We start from the raw sequence: 23,926 nt of genomic DNA on the forward strand, positions 1-23,926 counted from the left end.
TTTTTGCTCGATTCGAAATTATATAGCTCGTCCTTCTTGAAATAAGTTCTAGGTATTTCAGAATTTGTTCAAAACATTACGAGGACCAAGTGTTTTTCCCAAGAGACTTCTAGTTAGTTTCTAAATTGTTCAACGACATAATACGTGCCTGGATATTGCCGTAACTTATGGCATTTCACTTCAAACAGAAATGACGTTTACTATAGTTGAAGCCAACAACTTTAGGAAGATTGTGTGCATTCCTCTCTCTGTAATTATTCGAAATTATGGCATTTTACTCCAGGAATTAATATATACCCTAGTCCAAATTATAATGACGCATTGTTGCGTTGTGTGCTAATAATCTATGGTTCGGTTGCTTTGCAGGTTCATCCGGGAGATAGAGCATAAAAAGGACTAAAATGGTTAATTAGGATAGGAGTTCCTTGATACGGAGACGTCCACATAACTGATTAATTAATAGAGTACCACCAAAATATAATTTAACTAATTCGCTGTACTCGTTTATTTCGCCCTCTCGGAGCTATTCAGAGTGAATCTTTGACTCGTAGGTACATACTCTGTGTAACTCTTGCACCGAGACGAACCCACCATTTGGGAATCACTGAGGTAGAGAAGGGCTCAGGCATGGGCGTAACATTCGACCGGACATTCACCATTGAAAATGTCCAGTGACGTGTTGTTTTCGCATCTTTCAAGCTTTTTTCAATCTAAAAAGAAACCAGACAATGATAGTCATAGATGATTGTAAGGGCATATTTTAAAGGTTTTATTTCATTCGATGAGTTGCATTCGCCCAAGAAGTGTCCCAAAAAGTATCAGTTAGCCACAACTGGCCAGTTATGTAGCTGAAAACGGCTCCAGAACTTCTCTAGACCGATCAAGAGCGCTTAAACTTCCTCAATAGAATTCAATGCACTTTGAAGCCACTTTTTCAGCTCTACCGACCAGGCCACTAGCCATAACATGGATTCGATGTGATAATTGTAGGAAATGGTCGTGAGTGAAGTCATAAACCATGTCACATCTGGTCTTTTCTGAAACACTCCCCATCAATCAACTAAAACGCCGACATAACTCATAATCGTCAATTATACGAAGAATGAGGAAAAACTGAAGGCATACAGGAAGATTGCTCATATGTGGAATAAGTACACGTTTGGGAATGGCCGATATACTCCAGTTGTTCTCGAACAGGAGCTCTTGGTAAAACCGTACAATTAAAAGTCACGAAGATAATACAACCATCTCGAATTACAGAGGCTATGGAATATCATACCATGAATCATATGGAGTTCCACATTGGCTGGTTCTCGGAAGAGCAACTTGATATGCCGACCTAAACCGTTGCAGGAAATGTGTAATTTTTATTCGGCCTATTCACAAACGCTCTGAGTCATCTACGGATCGTGGACAAGCTGTCTCATTCTAATCTTGAACACTTAATCAAGAGACAGTCTGATCAATCTAACAAAAGTATTCCAGCCTCAGTTGAAGTTATTAGGGATTTCAGACACCAGAAGAATCGTTCAGTGAAATAAATTCTCCAAGAAACATTGTATGTAGAATCTAGAATCTATCTCAGTAATGTTATAACATTCATAACCGTAAACCACTCTGTATTTCTCCGAGAATCCTCACAGATCCCTGCAACTTTTCTATCTCATCATCATCCAAATTCTTCTTCATGATCTTAGAGAGCCCCTCAGTATCCAGAAGGCACGGCAAAGACAGGAATATGTCATCCTGGATCCCATACAACCCCTTGGAATTGATCGAAATAGGGTGGATATCCTCAGGGTTTCTAAGGATACTCAGAGCAATGGAGGCTGCACTCAGAGCCACTGCCCAACAGGTCGAACCTTTCAGTTTTATAACCTCATACGCGCTGTTTATCACTTTCTCATGCAGAACTTTCCAATTCTCAGGGTCTTTGTCTGTGCCTGCTGCCGGGTTTATGTCTCTGAGCCTAACTCCAGCAACATCAACGCTGGACCACAACGCCACACTGCTATCTCCATGCTCTCCGATGATGAAGCCATGGCAACAGGTAGTAGATACCCCCAGTTTTTCGGACAACAGGAATCTGAACCTGGATGAATCCAAATTGGTCCCACTCCCAATCACCTGATTGGTTGGAAAACCGCTAATCTTCCAAGCGACGTAAGTTAAAACGTCCACTGGATTGGTCACCATCAATATGACAGCCTTCGGTGAATACTTAACGACTTTAGGCAGTACGATTTTCATGATATCCGTGTTTCTTTGGACCAAACTCAACCTGCTTTCGTCGGGTTTCTGCCTGGCTCCAGCTGTGACGATGCAAATCTTCGAGTTATCTGTCTTGGAATAATCAGTACAAGCTTCCACTTTGGAGTTTCTTACATATTTTGTTCCTTGTTGGAGGTCTAAAGTTTCACCGTACAACCTACGTTCATCGGAGTCCACCAGGACTATGTTCTTGGATATATTCTGGTTCAACAGCGTGAAAGCAGTTGCTACACCCACTTGTCCAAGGCCGATTATGCTGATCTTATCGTGGGTGATGGATTCTGGGGTATGGACCTCTTTCACCACTCTGTCTCTGCTGATGAGTGGTGGAAATTTGTAGTGACGTTTAGGTATTATCGAATGATGTTGCAGTTTGAATAGATGATTCAGAAGGATCATATCTATTGATATTTCAACTGAGTTGTCAGAAACTTCAAGTGGAACCATACAAATGATCAGTTCAGAGAAGATTCAAATGGATACTCTTCTTTTATTCTATTTGCTGAGTCATCTGGATTGAAACGAAGGTATCAAGTTGTTACTGAAGAGAAATTATGAGTTGAAGGTGGCTTCAAAAAGCAATTGAGCAAAAGCAAGGAAGAAAAGTGAGGACAAGTATTACGTGTAGTCATAGAACTCCTTTAAAGTACCATTGATCCCTAGATCCTAGATCATCTAGAACAGGAGCTAGAGCTGTAGACTAAGTAATGGCTAAAACAGCTGATGGCGGTACAATAGACCTTGAGGTTGCAATGCAATGAAGCCCCTCTTAAATCAAGGTAAAAGTCCAAGCCAGACTGAGAAGAATATATTGTTTTCTCTGCCAATACATACATGTTCGATGACTTTGTCATGATGACCTTTCGCGATGCGTCCACTCCTCCTTAAACTGTCATCACTTTTGAGATATGCAGGAAAAGAGACAAGAAAAAAATTCTGCACGAAAATCGTGGAACCAGCTTTATTCACTGAGGTATCAGAAGCTGTGGAAGATACGGAAAATAAAGTGACAGTCGTTGGAGCTGGTAAACTTGGTGTTGCTTGTGCGTTCGCCCTTCTCACTCAAGGAGTCTCACACAGTGTTGTCTTAGTGGATAAGAACGAAGGTCTGTTGAAGGGTGAGACCTTAGACATGCGACATGGGTCTCTCTTCTTGAAAACTGGCAAAATACAATCGTCGACGACCTTCAAGAAATCTGCGAACTCCAGAATAACCATCGTGACAGCAGGTTTCCGTAGGCAATCCTCGAGTGAAACAAGGTTCAGCTTAGTCCAGAAAAATGTTGAAATTTTCAAGGAGATCATACCAGAAGTGGTGAAATATTCGCCAAATACAATCATGATGATTGTCACAAATCCTGTTGATATAATGGCATGGGTGGCGTGGAAATTGAGCAGATTACCTTTGAGTAGAGTTATTGGTAGTGGTACCAACATAGATAGCGTGAGGCTGCGCATACTAATTTCTGAAAGATTCGGTATACCAGCCTACAACTGTCGAGCTTATGTTATTGGTGAACACGAGAAGAATCTCATACCTATTTGGTCCACGGCTAACGTGGAAGGTGTAAAGTTGCGTGAACTGAACCCCAGAGCTGCTAAAGAAGGAGATCCTGAAGATTGGAAAAAGGTGCAGCAAATTGTAGTGGACAGTCCACAGGAAATATTGAAGTTGAAAGGATCAGTTAGTTGGGCACCAGCTCTGGGTGTGGTAGAGTTAGTAGACAACATTATACGCAATACGAATAGCATCAGGACAGTTTCAACTAACGTCAAAGGGTACCATGGGGTTAATTTTGAGGTTTTTCTCTCGTTGCCTTGCGTTTTGAACGCGAATGGTATACACAAAATAGTGAAGCAACCCTTTGAGAAGGATGAGAGTGAAAAGTTCTTAAGTACTGCTAAAATTCATAGGACATATATGGACAGCATAGATCTGAGTAAATAATAGTAGAAGATATGAGTGTTTGCTTCATATTTTCTGCTATTAAGTTTGTCATCAATAGGTAGCAAATTGCTCAGCTATTTATAATGATGATATAAGATATGAAAATTTACAATTATTAAAAATGAATAAAAAAAACAAAGAGCCTTTTTTTTATCACTTTTGGATATTTAAAGCCATTTTGATAACACGAGCTATGGAGCTTAAGGAAAAACGTTTCTTTCATACCTGACTCAGGCAGTTTCTACTTGTCGAAGTAAATGTGAGTCCTGTTGTGTTCGTTTAAAGCTAATATCATTATGAGTGGAAGGGCTTCATTAGAAGATGAACAGAAGGGTGCGCCACCTATTGCTGGGTAGCCGAACTTGCCACCTAGGGCAACCGTAACGTCCCTAGATCCCTGTCAAATGAATATGAGCGCCCCCATTCTTTTGGATAACGTTGAAGCAATAAATATTTGAATTTTAAGGTGTTCACAATTCAAAATATTCCAACTATTGATAGGTATTCTAAATTTGATGTCGCCCAGAGTTTTTGTCCTACTAAAGCTTCTTGCAAATATTCATGACGATTCTTCGATCTACTTCCAACTGCATATTATTCTAATTCGCATTAATTCGAAACAGTTGGAAATAGCCATCTAATGAAATGCGTACAACTAAAGAATGATTTAGCGAGAAGTTAAGTAGACCACTATGCGGTTAAACAAGCAATGCGTTGGTGAAAGATTATATTGACATAAACATTTAGAATATTGTGAACGAGGTGTTGAGGTTCTTGTCGATCACCTTTATTTTCATTAACGAAACAATATAAGATTAACCTACATTTTTGTGGTTGGTCTTCTGGCCATAATAGTTGATTCGATTCTTCTGAATCGAATCAACTTTATGGCTCATAAAATTTGAACTAGTCGTCTTGAAATGTAGGATATCTAGGATAATGATTGATTGGATTCAAAAGTAGTTGATAGGTTCAACACTTTTTCAAATGAATGAACACATGATTCGAATTTTTTCAGAATATTTCATTTATATGAGCAAATGGGCAGTTTTTTTCTTTCGTGAGGTCATATCCCATAACTTCAAGTGGTTTGATCTCAACAACAACTCAAGTCATTATTAGTTCAATTTGTATTGATTCGAACAATAAAATTGAAAAAGAGATATGAACGTTTACATGCGAATAAACAGTTAAGACAGTGAAGACTTAAATCGATGGTAATAGGTTAATCGGTTTCATTTTATGGTGAAATGTCATTAAAATCATTAGAAGTCTGATGAACCTTTGCATTATGCAATTTCACCGATTTGTTGAATTATTTGAGAGAAGTGAATAACATCTGTTGGACTCACTAATGACTTGAAGAAATGTCCGTTGGAATTCTTGATGTATAAGTGGAAGATTTGTCTTATTTGATGGACCTCAATCTGGATGAATGGCGCAGTTATATTCTATGGTGTAACAGTTGAAAAATCACCATCGACAATATGGGAGAACAACTTGTCCCGAATTGATAATACGTGAAGAATTCTCACGATTAGATGAATCATCCCAGAGGAGGAGACAGAGAGATAAATCTCTCAAGAAAATTGAAACTGGAAGATGGCTGCTAATTCCATACATCAATTTAGAACTTCTCGAAATCCACAGGTTTCAATCATGACATCTATGAACTTTTGAATCTAGCTAGTTGTTTCATGGTATTTCGGAATTCCCATGTCAGCAAGAGTCATAGATTTGCTATTCCATGGTTCTTAGCTTGTCCTGACTTTCTGTTGTAACGTATACCTTTGACTAAGAAGAAGAATAAACTAAGGGCATGGATAGTTTGGACTAAATTTAAGTTCAACGCCTTAGAATTTAGCTGTTTTGCAGAAACAGGCATCTAAAATGTTCTCAAATATACCCTCAACATCGTAAAACATTGCAAATTGCAAGTAGGATAGATTTGTTAAGTCTATAGGCAAACCGTCCTTATGAAGCTGTTTATTCAGTGGTTATCTTTTACTCCCCCCACAGTCCTTTCAAGAGAAAGGCTCTGAAGTATCCCAACGTCCTACTTACCGTATACAAGGTGATAGAGAAGGGTAGGATTTGAAATTCGAAATACAAAGTGATATTTTTACCCTGAACAATTTGAATGAGGATAAATGAGTCCGGCTCTGGAATATTGAAATAATTGATACTTCTCTCTATCTTAACATGTGTCAATAACCTCCCAAGTTTCAATGAATTCCGTCGATAAGTTTGGTTTTGATGATGTTCTCAGTATTATATATGAATTTTGAAACTTTCTGGACAAAGCAAGAAACAAATTTTTTGTAGTCAATCTGCAGTCAGCTAGTCCTACTTCTTCTCTGATAAGATTATGTACAAGTACTCCCATGGCACACTGAGTGAATTACCTTCAAACACATATCAGCCTGGAGAATGAAACTCTAGAACAGGTCGAGCAGTTCAAATACTTGGCAAGATTCATAAATACCAGGGCTAACCTAGACAAGGAAATACACAACCGTGACAGTTCAGCATCACCGGCATTCTGGAAGCTAAAGGTCAGAGTGTTTCAAAATCACGACCTCAATCTGAAGACCAAGACAGCTGTATACAAAGTAGTCGTCCTCCCAACGCTTCTCTACGGAAGCGACAGCTGGACGCACTACAGGCGACATATTAAACAGCTTGAACAAACGCAACAACGTCATCTAAGACACATAATGCACATCAGATGGTTCCACAAACATTCAAATGCAGAAGTCTTGCAGCGCGCGAGTTGTACAACAATTGAGACTCAAGTAACGAGGGCCCGACTCAGATGGAGCGGCCACATTCTGAGTATGCAAGACACAAGACTCCCCAAAATAGCTCTATATGGCGAATTCACAGAGGGAGCTCGGAAACCAGGAGGCCAGTATAAGCGGTTTAAGGATATACATAAATCCCTAAAATCAGCTAACGTCAATCATAACTAGGAACAACTAGCGTTGGACAGTTCACAGTGGAGGTCTTTAGTACACAGTTATAATAGAGACTCGAGAAGAATACAGCGGCGGCCAGATCTGGTTGATGACTATCCATGCCCTGAGTGTGGAAGGATCTGCAGGTCACGGTTGAGTCTCTTCAGTCACAGGAGGGCACACAGTCGAAATTAGCCCTAAAAAACTACAAGTCTGTTCGGACCTTCAATCTTTTTTTTTCTTTTTGTAGTTATTCCCGGTAACGGGATACTACCCTTGATTCTCTTATTTGATAAGTATTCGGATTTATCAATTTTTGTTGCCTTTTGATCTTCAAGGTGTTGAATAAGGATGAGCTTCAAATACTTACTCAATTGAGTTACCTTGGACAGGAATAATCTAGGCTTCAAATCTTAGAATATAGAATAACAGGAAGGAGCATATTGCCCATTTCAATTTGACCGGAATGGAGGAGAAATATGGCCGACATATATTTCCGTTTCAACAGTGACGTAGGACAATGAAGTTTCCAAAAAACTAACTTCAATAGTCAGTTGATTCTGATTAATCAAAAAAATTAGGAAAGCACTGACGTAAAGTCCGAAGCTTTTTCAAGCTCTTTCAAATTGCTAATCAAAGCGGAAATTCACTCCGCCTAACACTGCTTGTCTAGATACTTAATGGTATTAAGGTCTATGACTTAACATCACCTACGCCCATGGAGTGTTATTGTCATGGGATAACCTTGTTATATGTCATGAAATTCAGGAAATCATAATTAATACCTGATATTCAGCTTAAAAAAATCACCCACCTATGAATTATTCAAGCTACAATATCCAAAATCCTTATTTCCAGCAAATTTCAAGAATCCAAATTACCAAAATTAAGTTAAAACATCACTTTGTTCATTTGGCCACAGATAACAGAATCATTTGACTTCCAAGTCTGCCACTTTTAAAATTAAAACTTGGAAGACCAATATGGCCGTTTCCGTCGCACAATTCCCGTCACATTTATTCGAAAAAGCTCCTTCCTGATATTCTATGTTCTAAACTTCAAATACTACGCCTTACACCCCCTTTAAAACTTGTACAGGCTTCACAATATCAGTAGAGAATCAACGATCTGTATAAATATGTCTCATTCGAACTTTAACAGAAATTTCGATGCATATAATAAAACAAAGCAAGGAACCCTAGATTTGATACAAAATATACGCATATATAGTGACATAGAAAAAAACTAACGTAATTTCATACATCTCCATTAGATTCCTAACAATTTTTTTCCTTTGTTCCAGATAATGATCACAAGATATGTTCACCGCGTCACTTCTCCTCAAAGAAAGTACTTCTACGTCTTTGTCAACGTTGGTTGAGAAAGCGTTACGAAAGAAACCGCCCTTCCCCGAGTACGAGCTCCAGCTGAACGTCTCCCAGCTCATCCTCCACCAAAGGACCAACCCTGAGAAACACCCAAGGCTCCTTCAACAAGACGAAGGCTTCGAATCCGACATAGACAGCCTGTCCATCGTTTCCTCAGATGACAGTTTCACCTCCGGCAATGCCGCTGAAACCTGCGTCAAAACGCAAGAGACGGACAGCGCCAACGGCTCGGCCAGCTCTGATTCCGACACTGACACACCCCCACTCCCCACCCCTCAAGAAGAAAGTTTCCACGACAACGATATTTACGTAAAAACGAAAAACGAAACCAAGACAGAGTTCACGAGAGAGAACTACAATCTAGTCAACTGTATATGTTATACCGATGTAAAATGTACTGAAATTCTAGTGTTTGTCATAGAAAGCAACGCCCTAGTGTTCAAATTCGACAACATCGCCTTTCTGCAGAAATTCCATACGAAATTTGCCGCCTTGAAAGCGGTGAACAACCAGGTTGTCTACAACAAAAATAACAATACGAACAAAAACTTCAACCTGCTACAAAAAACCGACAGTAATGGCGTTACACACATAGAGATAACAAGGGAACCTCCAAAATCTGTCTACGTGGAGGAAGGGCCAAGCAGTATAATCAGCTTAAACACCCCCGAGGACAATTTGAACAAGTTGATCAAGAGTTCCGTCCAACACATCAAAAGTTTGAACGAATATAACAGCACCAATACCATCAGCAGACGTTTCAAGCAAACCAATTTCGAAGACTTGGAAAAGTCCAAGGATAAATCAGCTTCTGCTGATGATCTCCTAGACTTGAACGAAGCCGAAGACTCAGTCATAGAAGTCAGGTCAAGAAATCACCTACGAAAAGTGTGGAATTCCAGTGAGAATATCCTGGGAACTCTTCCACAAAGGCCTGAGAGGAAAAAGAAATCAAAACCGAAGGCACCACTACCACCAGATGTTGAGATAAAACAGGATATCCTGAGTGGCCAGTACGTGAAAGTCAGCGTCAAAAACGACAAAACTGAGCCTTCAAGAATGATAATAAGGGGACAGGTGAAGGAACCACACCCTAAAAAGTTTCAAAACTACGGTATCCCCCCGGTCAAACCATCCATAAACACCTTGGTCAAAAACAAGGCAGCGCAAATCCTGAAGTACGCCCCGAAAAAATTCGAAACCTCCACGCTCACCAGACACAAAACGCCACCACAAGACACGTGGACCAACTCGATACCAAGGTTCTTCAAGCAGCCTAGGAGTAGAAGCGAGACCAGGGTGGCTCAGCCTATGGCTTATAGATATATAGATACAACGGTCAACTATCCGGTTACTTACGTACCAGTAGCTACAGCCAATGGTAGAGCTTTGAAATCACACGAAATCCCTTACAGCTTTGGCTCTTCTAGCTACAAAACGAACACTTTAGGACCTTCTGCGAATATTGGAAATAGACTGTTTGGTCTTTCACCAAAATTGAGGGATTTCAACCCCCAACCTCAAGATTCTATAGACGGAAAATGGAGGACAAGTGATTCTCACAGGCAAAACGGAGATGGTTATTTGAAGAGTGTGATAAAAAAAGACGAGACCAAGAGGAAAAATGAGAAAAAAGTTACTTTCAGTGCGTACACTACAGTGCAAGTGGTGTGAATTTAGTTTCATCACTGTTGGTTTCGTTGTACTTAAAGTTTACTACCATTACATCCTGAATTTTTGTTGCTTATCGATTTTGTATTTATAGATTTTTTATTCAAGGTTCATAAGACTAATCTTTATCTATTTGTTCTCTTTTTCGTCATTATAAGAATCGGTATTGTTTCTAGACAATACTCGATTTCCTTCAAGACTCTTAGAATTTCACATTTCACTCTCTGAAATATGAATTTTGCTCAACAAAAAAAAATCTATTCAAATAAAAAAATCTCTGTTACGAAGAATTTTCCATTCATTGTATGTTGATTCTGTACCAAAAAATTATGGAAATCTCGAAAAAAATTCATGTAAATAAGAAGTGTCACCTTATTATTAACAAATATAACAAGGAGCGAATTGATAATAATAACATTTCCATGTATATTCTTTTTTATCTGTATATATGTATCATTTTATTCAGTTTGCGTTCAATTCTATTAATAAAAATGTGATTGGAAGTTTGTTTTTTTTACTATTTATCACCTTGCCCAACTTGGTAATTTCCTGAGAATGATTGAGTAGCTGTATCCAGTATATTATCTAGCCAGGCTGGAAACAGTCTTCAAGGACAGGTAGGTACATAGTTATTTTAATGTTTCTTCCATTGACAAATAGTGAGGATGTGGCCTTAAATAGTTCTACTAACACTTGACGTATCAATCTTGTATGACAAAACTTGTTCTTTAATTACAATATTAGAAATAACCTCATTCTCTCGAGTCTCTCTCTCTACTGAAAATTGCCATCCTAGAAACGAGTATATTGAAATGTCAGCGACTCGAGCATCTTCAACCGAAGGAGAAAAAATCATTGGCGGTGTTCAGTTTCGACAGTTAATTCCAGCGTATATTTTTTCATGAAATCTGCCTGAGGCTGCAAAACAGCTATGGGATGAGAGAAAGTTGTGGAACCTTATAATACATCGGTAATACCTGCTTGTCTTGTAGGCTTGATTGCCTACTTTGTGCGTAACTATCTGTTCAAGTGATTGGTTATCGGACATGTAATGGAAGAAATTGCCAACTTCCAGACAGGAAGTTTCAAAGTAGGGTACACGATGGAAGATAGCGTCAAGTTAGATACGTATTTATCCCCAAATTGCAATTTGTAACGTGAAAGTAGAAAATTTCAGCAAGATAAATATCCTCAGTGCATTTTTTTCTCACCATGAAAGTTTTTAGAGTACTGAAGATGCACTGAAACACGCTACCCTGAAAATTGCATGTTGAAAAGTACACATTCTCTTAATCTGACAATTAAAGTGCGATGAGAATGTGTGGGAGGGCGTGAAACTTGCAGAAAAAGTCACATTCCGAAGCTTATGATTCAAGATTAATGAAAAAAATATAATCTGAAAGTTTCAGCTAGCGGAAAAAAAAATGGCATTGAAGGTCATAAAAAACACTTGTTTTTAATGATCTCTTTTCCTGGGATTCGAATTGTTTTCGAATTTATCATAAAAGATTCAGAGCGTAACATTTCATACAGTTTTCGTCCGAAGCAATCTTTCCTACGTTCAAAAGTTTTTGAGATATGTTGCTATTAATGTACATTCGACTAGGATTCTACATTGACTTTGCCCTTTCGCATGTGTGGCTAAGCTCCTCGTCTTCATCATCCTTCAGCTCGAAAAGTATGTAAAATTGCTTCAGACGAAAGTTATATAGAATTTTATTATCTACAACTTTCATGATGAATACAAAAACGATCAGAGGTAGAGGAAGGGAGATATTTGAAAGAAAATGCATTGTTACCATTTTCAAACTGTCAGATTGAGAAAACCCCACCTGATTAGTGTCAGATTTGGGTCAGCACGTCTGCAATATCGAGATTAACCATCTGTTTGAAATGCAACAATATTTTTTGCATTTTCAAAGGACCGCTGTGACCTTGCGTCAGGTCCGAATGTCAGTCTCTTTTGGACCCAAAAAAACCACAGATGTTTAGTGTCATAGATTAAGCTTGCTATTCTGAAAGTAATTTTGTTTCTTTTGACGAAGACTGATCCTGTGTAATACAATATGTATTCTATGCTGGCTTTTCCCTCAACAACGTTGCATTTAAGCAGTAAAACATGCAAGAGGAAACAAAACACCTGAAGCAAGATCGTGTATTACTCGAAGAAACTGGCAAACGATGATACTTGATTACGCAAGTGTTAAACCTTTTAAGAAGACATTCTTCTCACTCTGCCATCACACAGCTCCAATTCAGCTTGCACAATAACGTACTGGCGGTTAGGTATCTTCGGCTGGTTTTCGATTTATTGCTCTTCTGAAGTCTTTTCGAGATCTTGCAACAACAAGCTGGTTTCGAAATCGTATATTAGCGGCGAGATAAGGTGGTGTTTGTGACATCTTCAAGTTTGCTGGAAAGTGAAATGGTAAAGAACTTATCGGTCGATAACCTGCGGAAATATTGATGGTTATCTGGTAACGAAAAGCTTGGAGGTTGAAGGTTTGATGAAAAGGTTCCAGAAAAAGATTGATGAGATTGTTATCATCCAGGAGAAATAATCGATCATCGCCTCTGACGACAAATATGCATTACATCTTGATATGTCAATGCACTGTTCAAAAATTGAAGGCATATTCGAGAAAAACATTTAGTTTTGCGATATTTTGCTGTGGACAGGGAATGAATCTTCATTCTGTTCATTTCTCTCCTACAGTGTAGTTCAGCCTCTACCTTTTCTTGGTATTCAAGCTATCTGTATACCTTGGACTATGGTGGATAGTTGTTTTACCTTCTCAATCAGACCAAGTGATTTGAATGTATTTGCCATCTCCTAGCCACAAGAAATTCATGTCCATCTCCAACTTTGGCACCTGTTTTCACTATCCAAATTGGTGCTGAATTGGAAACGCAACTAAACCTCTTCAGTTAAGAAGACATCCTGTATATACACTGCGCAAAAAAATTAACGCACATTTTGAAAATCTCAATTTTAATGAAAGTTAACTTTATAACTTATTTTTTATGTTCTCTCGGGAAGGTTTTGAACGAAACAAGACACATTAAATGGAGGAAAAATTCAGGATTTCACCGAATCATATGTGAAAGAAGAGAAATGAACAATTTCCAAAATACTGAAATGCTGATAAGTGATTTAATACTTGGTATTTCCACCCCTTGCGTTAATTACAGCTCGGCAATGATGGTTGATACTCAAAATGAGTGATCTTAAAATGTTCTGATCTAATCCTTCCCAGATTTCTCCGAGTTGGATTCCTAAGTCATCAAGAGTAGCTGGATGATTTTCTGAACTTCTCAGCCTTTTATTGAGGTTGTCCCAAACCTGCTCAATCGGATTGAGATCTGGACTTCTTGCTGGCCATTCCATTCGAGAGACTTCAACCTCTTCAAGGTACTCCTGAACGATGCGCGCACGATGGGGTCTGGCATTATCGTCCATAAAAATGAAATTTTCACCAATGTATGGGGCAAATGGCACTACATGCTCTTCAAGAATCTTCCTTATATACTTATCAGCATTCATAGCTCCATTATCAACGACCACTAGGTCTGTGCGAGCAGTCAAAGATATTCCACCTCATACCATAATCGATCCTCCCCCGAAACCAGTAGTATTCAGGAAATTGCACTGAGCATATCTTTCATGTGGACGTCTGTATACAAGGGAACGTCGATCACAATGGTAGAGGCAGAATCTAGACTCATCTGTGAAGAGAACTCTTTCCCAATCGGCCTCTTCCCAATGGATATGGTCTCTCGCAAAATCCAAACGCGCCCTTCGATGGGGCTGGGCCTCTTGCCGCGACACGAGGCCTTAAATCATATTCTCTGAGGCGATTTCTTATTGTCTGAGTACTAATTTGCACCTCATGAGTTTGCTCAAGCTGAATTTGAAGGAGGCGAGCGGTTGCAAACTGTTCGTCTCAACGAAGAAACTCTCAAGTAACGTTCTTGAATGGCAGTTGTTTCCCGTGGTCTACCCTGTCCTGGTCTTCGGACATTCATACCTGTCTCCCTGAACCGCTGCAACATTTTGGACACACTTGTATGGGAAACTCCAAACCTTTTTGCAATTCTTGTGTATGTCCACCCTTCTTCTCGCAAAACTATCGCTTGGGCACATTCCTCTTGGGTCAAATTGCGTGTTTCGCGTTGCATAGCGATCGAGTGTAGAAAATCAAACGAAAGAAAAACTATTGATCACTAGGATTGATCGAGAACAACTGATTTTAGAATGGAGCCAATACATTCAAAATCTGATAATATCATCTTTTTTCATTCCTGCTGGGAAAAAACATCTATATTGAAGATAACCGTTGAAAGTGGATAACATATGCATGCATAATTCAGATAAAAATAATTATCATTGAGAACACCTTCAGTTGTAGAATAAATTTGAGGATTTCCATAATGTGCGTTAATTTCTTTGCGCAGTGTATATATGCGGCTTCCACGTTAAAATTATCGATCGCCTTAACAGTTACCCACCACAGCACCAACAAAGAGACATTCCGAACTTTTTAGAATGGTGAAAACTCATTATCTGATACCATTCTTCCAACATACCGGATCGCCTTACAGCTGAGCGGAACTTTGATACTCTGAAGGCGATGTCGTCCGGTTATCTCTTGAAATTTCCAGCTGTAGGTAGCTCCATAATAGCGGAATACATCTTCTGGTTGAATCGATGCAGGAGCTGAGCTCCCAGCGCAGATAAGCCATTAGATATTGGTTAGATATACCTGTTTCCAGTATGAATGTGACCACATTCCATAGAAAGCGCCGGATTTTCTTCGGTGTACCGGGTGCGACCGAAAATAGAAAGCGAAGGTGGTTTGCTCTGACCTGTGCTCATTTCGGTGTGATCATTCATACGAGCTTGATGAGGGATTCATTCATCAGAAAGTTATGCTGTTGCTGAAATGCTCTCGTAGTAGTTATTTTTTCAGTCACCTTGGTGCTGTGTCGATAATGCTTCACATGAAAATATACTGCTCCACAAAAGATAAGGAAATTTCAGAATGTTTCATTATTTTTCGCTAATTTTTCTAATATAGGAAATCTAAATGTTTGCCCACTCATTTAACTCATTCTTATGCTCATTATGAACAAATGGACATAAGTACTAGGTCTTTGAGTGCTTGTCGAATTTTGAACGCTGCATATACACTTCAAGACCTCAGACAGCTTTCATTCATTGCTGAATCACGTTACCGGGAATAAACCTACAAAAAGATTGAAAAAAGAAAAAAAAATCGGTGCTATCAAATCCTAGTTTCTTAGGGCTACTTGCGACTGTGTGCCTCCTGTGACTAAAGAGACCCAGCCGTAACCAACAGATCCTCCCACATTCCGGGAATGGGTAGTCACCAACTAGATCTGGCCGCCACTTTATTCTTCTCGAGTGTCCATTATAACTGTGGACCAAAGACCTCCACTGTGATCTGTCTAACGCTAGTTGTTCCCAGTTATGATTGGCTTTAACTGATTTTAGGGATTGATGTAGTATATCCTTAAACCGCTTATACTGGCCTCCTGATTTCCAAGCCCCTCTGTGAATTCGCCATACAGAGCTATTTTGGAAAGTCTTGTGTCTTACATCCTCAGAATGTGGCCGTTCCATCTGAGTCGAGCTCTCGTTACTTGAGTTTCAATTGTTGTACAACTCGCGGGCTGCAAGACTTCTGCATTTGAAACTTTGTGGAACCATCTGATGTGCATTATTTGTCTTAGATGACGTTGTTGCGTTTGTTCAAGCTGTTTAATATGTCTCATGTAGGGTGTCCAGCTTTCGCTTCCGTAAAAAAGCGTTGGGAGGACCACTGCTTTGTAAACAGCTGTCTTGGCCTTCAGATTGAGGTCGTGATTTTGAAACACTCTGTCCTTTAGCTTCCAGAATGCCCGTGATGCCGAATTGATACGGTTGTGTGTTTCCGTGTCCAGGTTAGCCTTATGTATTTATGAAGCTTCCCAAGTATTTGAACTGCTTGACTTGTTTGAGAGTTTCATCCTCCAGACTGATATCTGTTTGAAGGCTTTCTGGCGGACTAACCAGGATTTTTGTTTCGTCAATATTGAGTCTGAGGCCTAAAGCTTCGTATATATGTTTATAGGTGTCAAACATTGTCTGTAGATCCTCTGACGTGCTAGCGATAAGAGCGCATTCGTCTGCATATTGAAGTTGGTACGGGTTTTTGCGCCGAGGCTTTCACTGCAACTTTGTAGAGAAAATTGATCAAGGTTCCTTCAACAATCTGATCGAAAGTATGCGAAGGCATTGTTAATCCATGGTTGATGTATCGAAGAGACCAGTCACCTTATTGAACTCAATTTTTTGAGTAAACTGAATTCATACCTCAAATACTAAGAATAAATTTTTGACTGGAAATGTTAACTTATAAAGAAAAGTGTTTACAACACTCTTCCACTATTTCACCTGTAATTTAGTTATCGATGGAGATTTTTAAGCGAAATTTCAAGATCAGATAGTACTCGATAAGACCTTCAACATGAGGTACCGCATCACCCCTCATCCATACTCAAAATCAAGGGGTTGTACTCACCCCCGTCAAAGGGTTGCAGTTACGGGGATGCAAAGTGCGGAAAAGTTGGGTCCCTTCGAATCAAAAATTGACGGGTCCGAGCAATTTTCCATATTTTCATTTTAAAGCTGAAAAATCGTGGTGTTAATTTTCCTGTGACCTCACTGTATAAATATGTCAGCCTACACTGTGGACAAACAAAAGTTTACTGAATATTTATTAACAAAAATTGACACCAGGGGCTTATCAGTTATTCTTATTGTCCTAAGGATGGCAATATCATGACGTCAGAGATTATAGGACATTAAAGACATTAAATAAAAGCTGAAGGAGCCAGGAAAGTGACTTGAACATTTCCAAATAACCTCCGTACCTATCTGGCCGTTTCTGGCTCGCCGAGGTGTCTCGCATACCTTCCCCTATTCCCTTTTCAAATCTTCTTTATTATAACAACATGACTAGCCAAGACTAAAGACCTAATCATTTCTCGACCGTACGTACTGGAGGAGTCGGTGCTCCTATCTATTTATTCTTTTTATTTTTCGTTTTCTGCCGCACACCGCCTGTGGAAGTTGAATGGAACTGGCCGGAATTCCATGTGCGATTTTCACACGATCCCATAGAATGGAGAAACATGCAATGTCAGACAATTTAACTTGCTCCCGAAGCCTGCCGATTCATCGTGGCCGTATTGTGAAATGACGATTCTAGTGAAGGGTAGGCCGAAAAAAGGTGGGAGTGGGTGATATTTTCTTTGATAAGGCCTTATAGAGTCTGAATGATTGTGTAGATATATGATTCAGTAGATATACGAGGATATATTGAAAAATTCTTAGCCTACTATAGAACCTAACGAAATTTCAATGTCAAAATATTTTATTACTCAACATATTCTCCTCTTACTTGATTACAGCGAACCTGCAACGTCTCTAGATCTTTCAATAAAAATGTTTCTTCTTGCTCTGCAAACCAGACTTCCACAGCTTTCATTACCTCCTCGTTGAAAGAAAATTTACGACCTTTTAAACTTTTTTTCAGTTGAGAATAGAGATGATAGTCGGATGGAGCCAAATCTGGTGAATAAGGGGGGTGTTCTAGTTATTCGAAAACTAAATCACGAATTTTTTTCATGGCAACATGAGATTTGTGTGCAGGGGCGTTGGCATGCAGAAACAAAACACATTTGGATAGCTTTCCGCGCCTTTTCTCTTCAATTTTTTCCCTTAGAGTGGTCAGTAATGTCGAATAGTCTCAGGTTATTGTTTTACCCTTATCAGAAAAATCAGTATGATTACTCCATGGCAATCCCAAAACACTGAAGCAAGAACTTTTCCAGCTGATTTTTGAACACGAAACTTCTTAGGTCTTGGAGAACCAGAGTGTCGCCATTCCATCGATTGTTGCTTTGTTTCTGGATTGTAGAAATGTACCCAAGTCTCATACATAGTGACAATTATGTTCAAGAAGTCTACATCGTTTTCAAATCGAGCACAGATCGAACGCGATGCTTCTACCCTTGCACGCTTTTGGTCAACATTCAAACATTTTGGGATCCATTTTACAGCAATTTTTCTCATCTCCAAATTGACGTGAACTATATGATGAACGCGTTCGTATTAAATATTCAGTGCTTCAGATATCCGTTTTAGCCTAATTCGACGGTCTGATAAAATCATGTCATGAACTGCATCGATATTTTCGGGGACTGGCACAGAAACTGGCCTTCCCGATCGGTCATCATCTTCAATGGAAAATTTAACACTTTCGAAGCTTGAAGTCCAATTTTTCACTGTCGCATACGAAGGACATTGATCACCAAGGGTATTGAGCATATCATCGTAAATCTGCTTACCTCTTAACCCTTTTGAATACAGGCACTTGATGATGCCTGACGAAGACTTCTATGCCAACAAAACCGTTTGCTCTATCGTAAAATTCTTTCAATGAGTTGTTCTCCAGTTGCAGTCTGAGAAGCACCTGCTGCTTATTTTGATGAGAAAACTCTATTTTCTTCGAAAAATCCTTCGGTATTGAATGAAAAATATTTGAAACCCTTTTCGCTGCCCAAGAAGTGAACTTTCGACAAGGTTTGGTTCCAAATCTTCTGTTCTTCAGATTTTGGAGGGACTTTACCGAAGAAGTGTGAAGGAATATACGTTTCTGTCACTCTCAAGAACTTCCAAACGTCATGATTTTCATGGAGCTTGACCTCAGGTGCTCATACTTGTAACAAGTTATCAAACATTCCATCTAGAGGAATCTTCTTGAATGTTCATTCCTCAAAACCTTGAATCATCCTCTACGAAAAAACTCAGACACCAATCCACATAATCAGTGCAACAATTGGTTAAATATTTATCACTTTTGAGTTCGTACAGCAACCCACTATATTCAACCACAACTCTTTTACTTTTCAAGTCCAAAGACCTTGGTATGGTTGATTTTTCAACAGACGACGACTCCTCTCAACTATGCACACAAGCAACGCAAAATTACGGTGGAATAAAGCCAAAACATCGTGTTCTCGAAGGATAAATCAAACAGAAGATAGATATTGCAATCCGTCGAAAATTCAGCATCTTCATATGCGGTCACGTATCCTAACGAAATGTTGTTTGCATGATCGAAATTAAATATTTGATGTATTCGCGATGGATGTTAATTATGGACGGTTCTGTGTGTTAGAAACGTTTACGACCACATTAAATGAATAAGAAGAATAGTCAGGTAAGCATCAGTCACAGTGTTCGAGCATAAAGATGAAACCAAAAAGAAATGGAGAATTTTCCAGGGCTGAATCATGCCAAGAACATCAATATTACATCTTGTTTGTTGCAGAAAGCACCTGAAGAGAATAGGTCCAGCTAGATTTTATATTTTAAAAGGGATTGCGTTGCACTGCGACTTTAAGATCGATTGACCACCCATCAGAGTTGTTCTAGAGTGTGAACTCCAGAATCTGGAAGGGCTTCATGGAGGCTACTTCCTCGCAACTAGAAGTTTCTCATCCAAAGTATTTTTTCTATTGACTATAAACAACGAGACAATCTGTTACTAGGTGATCTGGAGTTTTATCATCTCCCCCACAGAATATACAGTTTCTGCTAGACCCATTCTCATTAGTAGCTTCCCAAGGCGACTAGGCTCTGTAAGTATTCCAGTAAATAGGTGTAGCATTTTCTTACTGATATCCAGATACTCAAATCTCGCAGTGTTAAAGTTCTCAAGGAACTTTTGGAGTACTTAAGTCTTGGAAGATTCCTTCAGGGTATTATTAATTGAACAAGGGTCGTTATGGCTCGGTTAGCCTTCTGTTCTCTACCCTTCTCATTCATAACAACCCAAGGAGGTCGTCAACGATGTTGATAAAACCTACAACATCCTTAGGGGCCTTAGCCGTTACCTCGTGAGTATCCAGGACCGATTTCCTCATATGAATGGTTCTTAGGCCAGCCAGTTCTGGACACTTGCATACCATGTGTTCAGCTGTTTCTGCTCCTGATTCACAGAATCTATTAATCTCATCTGCTAACTTTCCCATAGGGTACAAATGGCATTTGCCCTGTCAGCAGTCCCACCATCACCCAAGGCTCAGCTCGTTACAGCTTCAGCAGTTTTCTGGTGTAGGTCGGTGAAATCATCACGAATTCCTTTAACTGAGTAAGTCCAGGAGAGTTTCTCCAAGGGGTTATTCTGTTGTGCAACTCCCATTGTTGGATATCGGTCTTCTACAAGCCCACAGAAAGGCTAAGGTACAGCAGGTCTAAACCTTGATGCCAAGTTCATTAGCTTCCTTATTTCCTTCAACACTACAAGACCCTGGTATCCATAGTAGAGTCACTTTATTGCCTCTGGCCAGTTGCTTCATGGTATTACGGCACTTCCATGTCAACAGACATCCCTGGCAAAGTGATTCCAGAAACCTCAGCGTGGCTTGGCTTCGTGGTGATATAGATATGCACCCCTTTGAGATTCATTTTGAGACACTCCTGAGCGCATACGTAAACAGCCAGTGTCTCGGTCTTAAAATAGAGGGTTCACTTCCAAAGGCTTTAGAGACACTCAGTTTAGGTCCATATACGCCAATGCTTCTTTCTGATTTTGATCCATCAGTAAACCACGTGGAAGAATTTTAGTCCAGAAGATTTACGAAACTTATTGCACTAGGACTGTAAGCGTTTCAAAGGGCCCGTCAAAACAACCCACAATCTAGGCGAAAATAAGATTCTTATTGTTTGGATAAATGCAGAATAAAGACGGACATATTAGCAAAACATTATCTAAACTTTGCTGATGCATTCTGTCAAAAGAAGGATCTGATGCCACTAGAACATCGAAATACGTAGCAGGTTTATGTTCTTTCAACCCTAAAGCTATTGGTTTTCCATTTGACAGATTGACATCAACTGCTAAGAATCTTGGAATCAACACCAGCAAGTACCACATAATGCATAATTGAAAAATGATGTCAAAAACTTCTTTGCTGAAGTAGAATGGCCAGTAGTACATTTCATCAGTATTCCAGAAGCGTTGAACAAAATTCTCCAAAGCTGATGAGATTGTCAGGAAGACAACAAATATTGACGTGGTCTTGAGAGACGCCACTTTGAATCTATGGTAGTTAATATGGAATTGGACTAATTGGAGGTTCTAAAGCCTGAAATACCTAGTCTTTTTTATATAGAATATTGTAGCGATAGCACACTCTTAGTGTGTTCGTGAACAAGCACACAAACTGCACTGTAAAGATGGATGGTGATTAACCATTTCGAACATTCCGTTTCGAGTTAAGATGGATGTGGGTATACGAGGTTATCATAATAGAAATCTCCATTCGGAGGACGAGCAAATTCGCAGATATTTACCCAGATTCGGTAAGATTGTAAACCACACCTAAAATTTGATGTGGTGAGATTTCTCAACTTAACGATCATAGTCCTGAATTTGTGAAATCACATACTTGAGCTCTTCGATAAACAATAAAACCTATTGTGTAAGAATCAATTACACTTCGAAGGAATACGCTCAAATATTGCATAGGTACCCATACTTTTTTCATGCCCATACTTTTACTAATTTATTTTTGAATAGATAATCAACATAATTACATATGATCATGAATGATAGTTCGAGATGCCTGATAAACGAATTTGCTCCACACAAGCCACCAATACCTTGGTGAATTGTCTTCATAAGACACATAGAGATTTGAAATATCCAAGTATAAATTTCGAATTTTTTTCCTGTTCAAGCTTGGGCTTGAATACAAATATGGCGACTAAAAAGAACGTTCTAGAACTCTAGAACGTCTCTATAAATCCTTCGCAAAACTGTTAAAATTTCAATAAAATTGGTTCAGCTGTTGAGCGATACTTACAGGAAGTAATATGAATTTAGATGTAGAAGTAGAAGCAGAAGTAGATGTAGAAGTAGATGTAGAAGTAGATGTAGATGTAGATGTAGATGTAGATTTAGATCTAGATGTAGATGTGGATGTATATGTATATGTAGATGTAGATGTAGATGTAGATGTAGATGTAGATGTGGATGTAGATGAAGATGTAAATTTGGATATTATGTAGATATAGAAAGTAGATATACTTGTAGATGAAGAAGTTTATGTCGAATGAAGCTGTAGTTGTAGATGTATGTTATAGATGTAGATAAATAGTTAAAGATGTATCTGATATATAAAAATATATAGATATAGATGCAGATTCAGTTGTGGATGCAGATGTAGATACATATGTAGCTTTTGATAAAAATATGTAGATGTATAGAAGTAGATAATATTTATATTCTTCGAGGAAAAAAATTGTGAATTTATAGGTATACCAGGAAAAACTAAGATCAGATCGAAGGAATTTCACTGTAAAAAACTTTTATATACGGTGAAAATAGCTGGTCGAACAGTTCGGCTCAGTGGTCTAGGGGTATGATTCTCGCTTTGGGTGCGAGAGGTCCCGGGTTCAAATCCCGGCTGAGCCCTCTTTTTTTTCTCTCGATCTTTCAGGACAGTCAGTAAGAAAGCATTCTCCAAATATAACGCAAATTGGTCGTGAGAAAGTAATCTAACCAACAGATAGTGGAGAATGTCCAATTATGAATTCGATCTCGCAGAACAATAGGAAGAAAGTAAAATCGAAGTTTATCTTAATTGATATCAGTGTAGTAGATTGGTACCTACGACAGTCGCTTAAGTGGCTCTGTAATTCTGTATAATAACCGTGGTAAATCTATTGGTAACTGGAGAGTTTTGGGAATCACACGAGAGGATGTCCCATTCAATTGTGATAAACGTATATAAGAGATTTAAAAGAGAAAGTGTTAAATTGTCGGCTGCACATAATATTTAAGTCGCTACGACTTGAATGGATAAAATGATAGGAGATATCTTGAAGATTTTGCATGGGGAAATTACTCTTCATTTGTTTCCACGATATGTCATATTCTCGATAACAATATAACTTCAATTTAATCAATTTCGCTTAGAAGAGTTTCTTTCAAGCAAGGACGCCACTATTCATTATTAGTTCGGCCTTCTCATAAAACAGTGATAAAATTTTCTACCATTCATCATTCATTTCTATCAGCTGAATTTCACAATACCCTTGATAAATAGCAACATGCGATACCTTGGAAGGGAGGATACCATCTTCACCAACCATCAGATATTCGTGATCAATAAATTACTCATCTCAATCGACATGATAGAATTTTTTTTTCGCCTTCGAATTCATCAAGGTGGAGTTCGATCGAGAATGGGATTGAATTAAACTTCGGAACTCTGCACTTCAGTGAGTTTTAATTCATCCATGCAGAAAAACTATTGTGACACTAGAATCTAAATCCAGTAGATGAAGAGCTGAACATAAATGTGAATGTAGATGTAGATGTAGTCATAGAAGTAGATGTGGACGTAGATGTAGATGTAGACATAGATGTAGGGGTTGATGTACAGGTAGAAATGGACGTAGATGTAGAGATAGATTTAGTCGTTGACGTAGATAAGGATATTTAGAAGTATATGTAGAAGTAGAGGCAGATGTAGATGTTTAAGTGGATGTAGAAGAAGACGTAAAGAAATGGACTGAAGAATGAAGAAGTAGATGTGGTAAATTTAAATAG

The 23,926-nt window shown here is 38.9% G+C and overlaps 3 protein-coding genes and 1 non-coding gene across 4 annotated transcripts in view; 3 read left to right on the forward strand and 1 right to left on the reverse strand.

Annotated features, from left to right (window-relative positions):
• Positions 1 to 10,738, forward strand: part of LOC123320602 — a 28,135-nt gene extending 17,397 nt beyond the window's left edge. Inside the window, exon 2 of the mRNA XM_044907959.1 lies at positions 8,480 to 10,738. Within this exon, the coding sequence (XP_044763894.1) occupies positions 8,496 to 10,238 (1,743 nt within the window). The 5' untranslated portion in view covers positions 8,480 to 8,495 and the 3' untranslated portion in view covers positions 10,239 to 10,738. The remainder of the gene's footprint in view (positions 1 to 8,479) is intronic.
• On the reverse strand, positions 1,524 to 2,703 carry LOC123320605 (L-lactate dehydrogenase-like). The gene has a single exon (XM_044907961.1). The coding sequence runs from the start codon at positions 2,668 to 2,670 to the stop codon at positions 1,600 to 1,602; it is 1,071 nt and encodes a 356-aa protein (XP_044763896.1). The 5' UTR covers positions 2,671 to 2,703; the 3' UTR covers positions 1,524 to 1,599.
• Positions 3,134 to 4,262, forward strand: LOC123320603 (L-lactate dehydrogenase-like). Its single transcript, XM_044907960.1, has one exon. It carries the CDS (start codon positions 3,140 to 3,142, stop codon positions 4,217 to 4,219), a length of 1,080 nt encoding a protein of 359 aa, XP_044763895.1. The 5' UTR covers positions 3,134 to 3,139; the 3' UTR covers positions 4,220 to 4,262.
• An 11,976-nt stretch (positions 10,739 to 22,714) lies between the features above and the next one.
• Positions 22,715 to 22,786, forward strand: Trnap-ugg. Its single transcript has one exon. It is a non-coding gene; the product is annotated as a tRNA-Pro (tRNA).
• The last annotated feature ends 1,140 nt before the right edge of the window (positions 22,787 to 23,926 follow it).

Source organism: Coccinella septempunctata, chromosome 9 (assembly GCF_907165205.1).
Source record: "Coccinella septempunctata chromosome 9, icCocSept1.1, whole genome shotgun sequence".
NCBI lineage: Eukaryota > Metazoa > Arthropoda > Insecta > Coleoptera > Coccinellidae > Coccinella > Coccinella septempunctata.